The sequence below is a fragment of the Pezoporus occidentalis genome, unplaced genomic scaffold, assembly GCF_034315485.1.
Source record: "Pezoporus occidentalis ecotype Australia unplaced genomic scaffold, CSIRO_AGI_Poc_V1 ctg16, whole genome shotgun sequence".
Lineage (NCBI taxonomy): Eukaryota > Metazoa > Chordata > Aves > Psittaciformes > Psittacidae > Pezoporus > Pezoporus occidentalis.
Window position 1 is genome coordinate 6,957,501 of NW_026913425.1, and position 10,028 is coordinate 6,967,528.

Sequence of the window (10,028 nt, forward strand, 5' to 3'; positions counted from 1 at the left end):
TCGCAGGGGGGGTGGGAGGGGTGGGTGGCATCAGTGCCGACCCCTCGGCACGGCGCAGGCAGCGCCGCCGCCCCCGACGGCTGGACAGACACCTCACTCCTCCCTCTCCCTCATCCCCCCGGCGGCGGGTGGTGAAGGGGGGCGGGCGGGGGACGGGGGCGGGCGGAGGGGCGCTGGGCTCAGCAGGGCGGTGCGGGAAGAGGCAGTGTCTCGCCGGCCGGCGTCAGCAATCCGCCCGCAGGTGCCACAGCGGCGGATACCCCCACCGGACCAAGGCTACGGCGGCGCCCCCCTCGGAGCCCGCGGGCAAAGCCGCCCGCCTCCTCTCCTTCGCCGTCCAGGCTTCCGCCCGCCCCTGCGGCTCCCTTCTCCGCCCCGGAGCCGATCGGGCTCCTCCCGCGGGCATGAACGGCTACGGCTCCCCGTACCTCTACATGGGCGGCCCGGTGTCGCAGCCGCCGCGGGCTCCGCTGCAGCGGACGCCCAAGTGCGCCCGGTGCCGCAACCACGGCGTGCTGTCCTGGCTGAAGGGCCACAAGCGCTACTGCCGCTTCAAGGACTGCACCTGCGAGAAGTGCATCCTCATCATCGAGCGGCAGCGGGTGATGGCCGCGCAGGTGGCGCTTCGCCGGCAGCAGGCCAACGAGAGCCTGGAGAGCCTCCTCCCGGACTCCCTGCGCGCCCTCCCGGGGCCTCCGGGCAGCGCCGAGCCCCCCGCCCCGCCAACGGGGCCTCCGACATGCGCCGCTCCGCCGCGGGCACCCGCCGAGCTGGCCGCCGCCGCTGCCCTGCGCTGGGCAACCGAGCCGTCCCCCGTGCTCCCGGGGCCGCTCGCTAAGGCAGGTGAGGCTGGGCAGGGCGCCGTGGGGCCGAGGTGGGGGAGGGCGCGCGGGGAGGAGGGAAGGGCCGGGACCCCGACGAGCGCCTTCTGGAAGGAAAGGTGACAGCTTTCCCTTCTTCCAGACGGGTGCCGTGGGAAGGGGAAGGAGGGAAAGTCCGACGGTTGCGTTTTGTCGCTCTTAAAAAGCAAGGAGCCGCGAAGTTTGCAGCCACCGAGACCAGCGGAGGGGACTGGTAACACCGCCACGGCCGACTCGTTCCCCGACGTGCCGCTTCCAGGCCCGTTGCCCCAGGCGGGCCGGGAAGTGGCAGCGTCTCGAGTGGATCGCGCCCCTCTGCCTGTCCCGGCCCCGCTGAGTCGATGGGAGCCGGGCTTCTCTCAGCCGGGACATCGGCTGCGAGTCCCCGTCCAGGACAAAACCTCTGTATGGAGCTGCCGGGAAAAAGCGGCGCCGGGAGCAGCAGGGTTTCTAAGGGGCACGGAGGGCCGGGGGCAGGAGGGGGTGAGCGGGGCTGCCCGGTAGCTAGCGCTTTCCTCCCGTGAGGCTGGCATGTCCCGCCGGGCCGTGTTCAGAACCGTCCTGGCAGGTCGGTAATGCTGACCCGGAAACCGCCGCCCGCGGCCGGCACCTCTTGAGTGCGACCTACCGATAACACTTTTCTGGACGCAAAACTAGCGGCCTGGAGCGGCCGTGCCCTTCTCACGCCCCGTGCATGGGCGGGACCCGACAGCCTTTCCCAGCGAGGATGCCCGGCAGGCTGCTGCCCGCCGCTCTAGTGACAGGCGGCGGCTGCACCCGGTGCCCCGGTGAACCCCGAGCACCTCACGGCTCTTCGCCGTGCAGCCGGAGCCCGCGGGGCGGTGTGCAGTCAGCCTGGCCGCCAGGGCATCTTCAGGGCCCCCGACAAGGGGCTCCGCTCCTCCAGCTTCTGTCCGGAAAACACACATCGCCGGGCCCGATGCGCTGGCGCGGCCAGTCCCCCGGCGCGGTGAGTTTAGCGGTGGTCTGGGGCCCGCTTCCCCTTGGCCGGCCGTCGGCACTGGCTGCCCGCCCTCTGTCTTCCCTATACCCCGCATCTTCGCTCGGGCCGGGGCGCTGGGGTGTCTCCGTCCCCCAGGTTTCCTCCTGGTCTCAGTCTCTTGGCGGCTCGGAGCCTCTTCCGCCGCGGCACCATCCGGGCCAGGGACCGCGGCGAGGGAAGAGACCGGGGGAAAAATGGAGGGGGGGGGGGGTGTGTGGGTGGGGAAAGCCGCATTAGCTCCTTCCAGAAAGTAAAACAAAAACTCCGCCAGCAAGATATAAATCTGGCGGGTAGAAACGGTATTAACTTGCACGCCCAACTTTTCTTCCCCCTGATATATGAACTTCCCGGGTTAAAAGATTACAGTAATCACGGGAGGACAGTGTAAATCGAATCTGATAGCAATAACTTTTGGAGAAGGTCAGGCTCAAGTGAAATGTTACCAAGCAACAGGCATTTTGTTTGCAAAATACAATCAAAGTGTATTGATGAGAGATTTTTCTTTGCCAGCCAGTCAGCACTTTCTGCTAACAGCTTCTGGGAGGGCGATAACGGAGATCTCCATAAATCAGGGCCAGCGGCTCCGCGCCGGCCCCTGCCCGTGATGAGGCCGGGCTGGAGAGCACGAGGTACCCTGGGCGCTCCCGTCTTCACAGACCTGCCCCGAGTGGTCCCTGGTCCCAGACTGTTACAGAGTTGGGGTATTTTGTGGTGGTGGTTTTGTTTTGGGTATTTTCATGTGTGTGTGTGTGGTTGTTTTTTTGTTTTGTTTTTTTTTGGTGGTGTTTTCTGGTTTTGTTTTTCATTCCTCGTCCCCGGCTCTTACGAACATGGGAATAAGCGAGAGCAAAGTAGAAAATGATCTGGGGGGTCCTCCTGTCACCTACCACCAGACACTGTTTAACCAGACAACCTGTTTATTTCCAACCATCCTGCATGTTTTGAACAGCAGGGTTTCCTCTTTCTCTCCCTATTGAAAAACATCTTCAAAACAGACAGCAATTATTTGCTCCCCTAGCTCCTCACCCCTTTTCTCTCTCTCTGCCCCGCCTTCCACCTGGACATAAGTCTCATGGGAGGTTTTTTTTCAGTACGGAGGTGGCATTTCCCGACGTGCAGTAGAATCACATCTGGTTATTCCTGCCAGAACTGGTCATTTTGGTGGGACAAGTTGCAAAGTTCTGTTTTAGGCAAATAACGCACCCAGAAACTACCCCTGTTGTATCCGCCTGTGCTAACCCGGAATAATTCCCGCTCCTGACACTGTGCTCATGAACTTTCATCTCCCACTTGAGAGCATTTCTCTTAGTAATAGTTGTTACAGCTTGTAAACAATATAACACTATTACGAGTCTGCTGTTAATGTCAGAGCCAGCTTCTTAAGGCAACACAGTAGTCTCTCTGTTAGTTTGGGAGCAGTGACCAGTTTCCTACAAAATACCGTAGACCTTTGCAGATAAGGAAGAAATTTTGGAGTGAAAGTAATTTCAAAAAACCTAAACAAACAAACAGAAAAAAAACCAACAGAACAAAAAACCCACTCACCAACCAACCAGAAAAGCACCCCAACCCCCAGTCAGTTCTATACGACCTTCGATTTACGCGGCTTTATGCTAGTTCTGGTATCGGACAGCTCTAGTAGAAAAGGGGAAATAGCAGATGTTTTGGGGATTCAAGAAAATCTGTTGTGGAAAATGCTGTCCTAACAAAGTGCAAACTGTTTGAACAGCAAGTCAGCGGTGGGAATATTAAGGAAGCAAATTCGGTTCCAAAGTATTAGACCAAGTTTTCCAGACAAGTTATTAACTTGAAGAGAACAGCTGCTGTCACCCGTTATATTTTTATTTGGCCGCTTTACAATGTTTGACTCATGATCCTTAATGTATAAATAGTCAAGGAAAAGCTGCGATTTACACTGCTCCAAATTTGTAGCAGCTTTATTTATTAATGTAGATTTTCCTGAGAAATGCATGCACGGTTCTCCCACTGTTTTGCATTTCATGTCTACCTGCATTTAGACTGCATCTCTGTAGATCTGGGGATGTATCTGTTTCTGCAAGAGTATTATTTGATAAATACTCCCCATCGTTTATACCGATCTGAAAACAATTTTCCTAGTTTACTCAGGGCTGCCAAAGTGAATACCTGAATGCAGGCAATTTGAAATACAAGGTGTGGGGAAAAAATCCAAACCCCAAACGAACAAAACACAAACCCAAAGAAAACCAAACAATAATAAACAAATTTAAAAAGCCCTACAAAAGGCACACACAAAACCAAAGTAAAATCAAAACCAGAAACAAACGAACCGACTTCCCCCCCCCCCGCCAAACAAAACAAAACACTCTAAACCCACAAACACGAAAATGTCTGAGGACAAAATTTCTTTCTTGAAGTCCAGAACAATCTTAATGTGAAACTTAGGAGTGGTGAAAAAAAAAACAGCAAAACCTTTTGGCTAAGCGCAGGGGATCATACAGTCTGAACACAAAATTAGTATTTTTGTACCTGAAAATCTAAACATTTGGGATTAATGCACTCATGCAGCAGCATTTCTACAATTACGTGCCCGTGCCCACATAATGGTGTTTATGATGTACCAAAATCGTTGGTATCCCACATCATCATTTATTCAACAGTTGCTGTTTTGTGCCCATTTTACACAGACAGAGCCCTGATCTCGAAGGTTCCCGGGGGGTGGGATGGTGACAGCCCCTGAGCACACTTTCCCCGTGCTCCCCGTGCTGTGACCGTGGTTCGGATGTGGTGTCAGGGGGTGGAAAACAGGGTCGGAAGGTGGCCTGCTGGCAGGAAACCATTGGAAAGAGGCCCGGTAAGCAGGCGCAGCCATCTGGCTCTCCTGAAGCCCCGGGGAGAAGCATCAGCCGGCACCGGCGGTAAGAACCACTCTCAAAAAGGCAGAAGAATAAAACATCATGGCATCCAAACTCAGTGATAACCAGCGGAGAGTCATCTGGTTTGTGCCTTTGGTTTATACCACCGAAATTCTGTTCTACGGGTCTGACCGTGTGCATACAGCATCCTGGCGAGAAGCACCGCTGTGATCTGTGCTGTACAAGGGGGCTGTTCCTGTGCCAGGCTAAGGGTCGGGATTTGTGCAGTCTCCAGGTGGTAAAGATGCAAACTTCAGTGATATGAGTTACCAGAATTCGAAGAGAATTTTTAGTCAAGCCTGGTGAGGATACTTCTAAGGCTACTCAAAACTGAACAAACCTGAATTATCTTGAAAATAATATTTTGTAAGGATCAGGGAGTGTATTAGGGAGACCTAACCTGATTTTTGTTTGTACTTTTGATTCTGGTTTTAGCGTGCATTTGCTACCCAGTGGTATTTGCTATCAGCCCATAAGGATACACTGGAAAAGGTTGTAGTTCTGAAATAGGCTCTACTTGCAAGTAAGTGGTCCATTTGGTAGTACTGGGTATCACAGTACTATCTATTTATGTGGAAATTAGGACCATCATCTCCCTTAAATGCCTCTTCTAACTCCAGCAAGACAGGACAAAGGTAATTAGCAATTGCCAGACTGCCTGTGAAGGCTTGTATGTATAAATTGTCCGTTCACTCAGATGTGAATTATTCTTAGCATCTCACCTTTTATAATTAATGCATGATTATGAATATAAGAAAGGATTAGTAGGAAAAGATATTCTGAGCCTCCTGTTCTTTTCAAATAATGGATGAGCTATGCTGAAGTTTTACCACCTCCTCAAAAGGTTTCCAGTTTGCTAATAGCAAATATTTCTCACATCCCTCTTTGGCCTCTAAGGCAAGACTGATGCACTGAGTGTGTGAAGAAGAGCTTACATACATTGACTTTTCTGTAATACACCACCAGCATGGAGAATTATTGCTTCTCCATTTGCATTGGGTCAAAGAGCATAATCAATATAAAAATGAGCACCCAAAACAGGTTATCCTGCTGAAAGAAAAAGGCAAGATCTTCATAAGGGCATCTGTATTCCTCAGCTCTACTCCCATGCACATCTTCCACAGCCCAAACTCGCAGCATCCCACAGCTGTAGGATAGCACATCATTTCAGCCTGGCACAGACATCCTCATGAGGAGAACCTCCCTTTGCCGTGCTGTCTGTTAGGCAGTGCTTTGCCAAGATCTCATATTTATTTACAGCTCACATTCTGGCAAGCACAGTGGTTTCTTGCTCAGCACTGACTTAATCAGACCCTGCCTTTTCTCTCAAGGTGGGTAAATCGTGCTAGTAGAGTTTGACTTGAGCTGATCTGTTCAACGCTAAACTTAGCCCGCTGCATGGGGAAAGGCCCTGCCCATACCTGGGCAAGAGGGAGACAGGACTGTCTGCAGTAGCAGCAAGGCTCAGGTTCTTGCACGTCTTTAGTTTGTTTCATCTTGGTTAATCAGGGGTGATCATCAGCACATTTTAGGAACCTTTGCTTGCTTCTTATAGCTTATTTATTTAGTTGGACTGGTCATCAGGGTCTTGGGAAACCAAGCAAACATTTGTACTAGTTTCTGCAGATATTCTGTTACATATATGTGTTCAAAAGCATTGCCCTGTGCAGTTAAAGTAGGCTCTGTCAGCTGCAAATTGGCCAGCAACCCTTCCCCCAAACATTGATGATTCCCAAGGAGATCATTGTACTGTATGAGGAAGGCCAGCAGAACAGTATTTTTGGGAGCAAACTGTGAACAACATCAAGCAAGTACATTGTCCTCTTGTGCATAAACTGTGAAAGCTGCCAACTTTTCTTCTTTCTGACAGGCTGTCTTATTTCAGAGGTTTCCATACTCTGGCCCAGCGTTACCAAAGTGACCAGAGATTTGGGGTATCAGATTTTTGAGTGTCTATCTGGAGACTGTGTGTTCAGCAGATGTTTTCAGCCCCGTACTCAGCTCTTGGCCTTTTAGTTTAGCACCACACAAAAAGCAAGGTACCTGGAACAAGTGCTGAGAGAGGTTGTGGAGTCTGCATCCTTGGAAATTACTTGAAACTCAGCGAAGTAGGGACATGAGCAAGCTGCTCTGTATCTTGGGTGACTCCTGCTTTGAACAGGAGCTGGATCAGATGCCTTCGAGAAGTCTTCTCCAAACCAGATTTTTCTAGATTCTGTGCTTTAAAGGGCCAAGGCATCAGCTGTGCTCCAGGGTTTGGAGGAAAAGCCTATGATTCTTGCTGGGGAAGGAAACAGTTTCTGCAGAGCCAGAACTGGAACACACTGGTTCACTTGAAGACTTCTTTAACTGTGAAGGAGCGGTTCCACCAATGCTGTCGAACTTGCAGAGGGAATTCTGGTCTTCCAAGTGCCATCTGGATATCTTCTCCTCACAGGGAGTGAGGGAAGTGCTGAAGTTCCTCAGAGAAAGCTTGCACGTGGGTAGGTATTGCTGCCTCATAACCAGTGAGAGAGGACTGAGATAGCATATTTTACACAGCAGAAAAATAACCACTGCTTCCTTTCTTGTATATGGGAGAATGAAACAGATACCTGTAAGGCAGCATAAAATGTCTGGACCAAGCTGTGTTATTCTTTTGCAGTTTTGTTCTCATGAGATGTTGCAAACCTCCCTTAATTTTAGCAGGATCTCTGTGAAAAACACCTTTCTAAATTATTTTTTTTTCTCCCTAGCAACCTGCTCTGTTCACTTTAAGAAGACTTTATCCTCAAATGTCTGTAAAAGCCTTTGGCCTCAACTTGATTTTAACTTCCCTGCCTTCTCTTTGCAGACATGAATGAGGAGCGACTGGGCGATGCCAGTGGAGCAGACAATGCCGAGACCTACAGTGACAAAGACGCAGACCAAAGGAGTTCCCCAGACATGACTAAAACCAAAAGTTGCTTCACCCCTGAAAGCCCTGAAATAGTTTCAGTGGATGAGGTTGGTTACGCAGTTCAGAAAAATGGTGGGAGCACAGAGAACCGTCCAGAGAGCCCCAAGTACCACCCGGAGCAGAACCACCTCCTGATAGAAGGTCCCTCTGGGACAGTTTCTTTACCTTTCAGTTTGAAAGCAAACAGACCTCCGCTTGAAGTCTTGAAAAAGATCTTCCCTAACCAAAAGCCAGCTGTGCTGGAGTTGATCCTGAAGGGGTGTGGCGGTGATCTAGTGAGTGCTGTAGAGGTTCTCCTGTCCAGTCGGTCTTCAGTGGCCAGTGGGGAGAGAACTACTGCAGAGTCTGATGGCCTTGTCTTGCCTTCTAGTGGGCACATTTTCGAGCACACACTGAGTTCGTACCCTATTTCCTCTTCCAAGTGGTCTGTGGGCTCAGCATTTAGGGTTCCAGACACACTGAGGTTCTCTGCTGATTCCAGTAATGTCGTGCCAAACCCTCTAGCCGTACCTTTGCAGCACCCCTTCCCTCAGCCACCACGCTACCCGCTGATGCTGAGGAACACTTTGGCAAGAAACCAGTCTAGCCCGTTCCTGCCCAACGATGTTACCCTGTGGAACACGATGACACTGCAGCAGCAGTACCAGCTGCGGTCCCAGTACGTCAGTCCTTTCTCTAGCAACTCAGCCAGCGTTTTCCGAAGCTCGCCTGTCCTTCCTTCCCGCTCTTCAGAAGATCCTAGGATCTCAATCCCTGATGACGGGTGTCCTATTGTGTCTAAGCAACCGATATACACAGAAGATGAGTATGATGAAAGGTCTGATTCTTCAGACTCAAGAATACTCAACACATCTTCTTAGGCTGACATTCGAAATGCGATAGAAAAGTGATAACTTGCAGTGCAGCTGAACTACTGGGCCCTAAGAGAAGGGACAAGTACTCTGAAAAACCCTTGCAATTGTATTAAAAAGTGACTTTGCTTGGTATCGTACTACAGCAATAAAGACATAACTTATTTAATTTCTTGCACTTCACTGGATAATGCCAAATAGCAATACTCTGGCTTTAGTGCTGAGTGTGTGTTACAAAGGAAGACTTAATGGCTATCAGTTATGGGACTCTGGAAGGCTCATAATGGAAACAGAAACCCAAGGTCTACTTTGTTCCTTAACTCAGAAAAATGGGGATGTTAAACTAGAATACTTGAATGCTGTTTTATAAGAGAGAACTACTCAGGACACAAGAAATCAAACAAACGTAGTTCAATTGCAAATGGACTAAATCAATGACTTTACAATCTTATGCCAGTGATCATTGTTGCAGTGGAAGAAAAGCAGAAGAAAGAAATATGCACATGAAACTAGCATGACCTGCCTCTGTGCTATTTGCGCTTGGACGCTTTTCAGAGAAATATTATTGAGAGTTATTCTTTTCCCATTGCTAGGTCGAAATGTGTAACGTCAGTGTAAAACCAATTACAGCTGTGAATTGCATGAAGTGTATTGTGAAATGAACACCAGATTAAGCATTGTCAGGTTAATGTAGCATGCTAAGGACTCTAGAAAAATAAACTAAGATGTTGATCTTGGTTTATGTCATTTATACTGGGCAAATAGCACTTCTGAAGATAGAGAGCTGCCTAGTCCTCAGCTGGGGTTAAAATGTCCAGCTCCAGCAGCTGCAGCCAAAGGAAGCTTCTTTTTCCAAATCCAGGTTCTGCTTCTCTGCCTTGTAGCTTGCAGCTGTGATAAGGCAAATACTGTCATCAGAGAAGCTGAGTTGTCTTGAGTATGTACTGCAGGCATTTCCAAGCTCACCTGAGTAAAGCAGAGCTTGCTACAGCCACAACAAGCAGAAACACAGGCTCTCCAAATGCTTCAGAAGCATTTTTCTTTCCTATAATATAGAAGTAGAAAAAAAAAGAAATAGGATGTAATAGCAGACATTTCTTTAAAATAATCTTTAGCCAAATGGCAACTTCCCTTACTCTAGAAAAGTAATGCTTTGAACAATTTATTGCATGTTTGCATGCACTGATTACACTGCATATCTTATGTGTGTCAGAGTAATATTATGAATTGCTTCTGATGAGGAATGCCACTAAACTAATTGTCCACTTGGAAGTTTGTTAAGGTTTTAGTGCCATTTTTTCAGTGTTCACAAGTGACTGCATCTGCTTGACATTTGGCTTTTCCAAAATGCACCACTGAATGCAGATGAAATGGCTGTCAGGCCTGTCAGGTATATGAGTAGTCCCTCACCTCAAAAACAATTGAGGTTGCCCTGAATTTGGGCTCTAGTGCAGATGGGCTTATAAAGGTGTAATATGTATC

General features: G+C 49.7%; 1 protein-coding gene and 1 long non-coding RNA gene across 2 annotated transcripts in view; one reads left to right on the forward strand and one right to left on the reverse strand.

Moving 5' to 3' along the window:
- The window catches only part of LOC134160458 (uncharacterized), a 1,650-nt gene extending 1,128 nt beyond the window's left edge, over nt 1–522 (reverse strand). Inside the window, exon 1 of the long non-coding RNA XR_009963551.1 lies at nt 429–522. This is a non-coding gene — a long non-coding RNA (uncharacterized LOC134160458). The remainder of the gene's footprint in view (nt 1–428) is intronic.
- Nucleotides 185–9,278, forward strand: DMRT3 (doublesex and mab-3 related transcription factor 3). The gene is made up of 2 exons (XM_062612479.1): nt 185–843; nt 7,591–9,278. The coding sequence occupies exons 1-2, from the start codon at nt 405–407 to the stop codon at nt 8,553–8,555; spliced, it is 1,404 nt and encodes a 467-aa protein (XP_062468463.1). The 5' UTR covers nt 185–404; the 3' UTR covers nt 8,556–9,278.
- Nucleotides 9,279–10,028: the final 750 nt, after the last annotated feature.

Bases quoted from the DNA above. Each gene is read 5' to 3' on its own strand.
- DMRT3 (XM_062612479.1), top strand. From the start codon at position 405: ATGAACGGCTACGGCTCCCCGTACCTCTACATGGGCGGCCCGGTGTCG. The intron at 844-7,590 runs GTGAGGCTGGGC...TTCTCTTTGCAG, and splicing joins GGGGCCGCTCGCTAAGGCAG to ACATGAATGAGGAGCGACTG.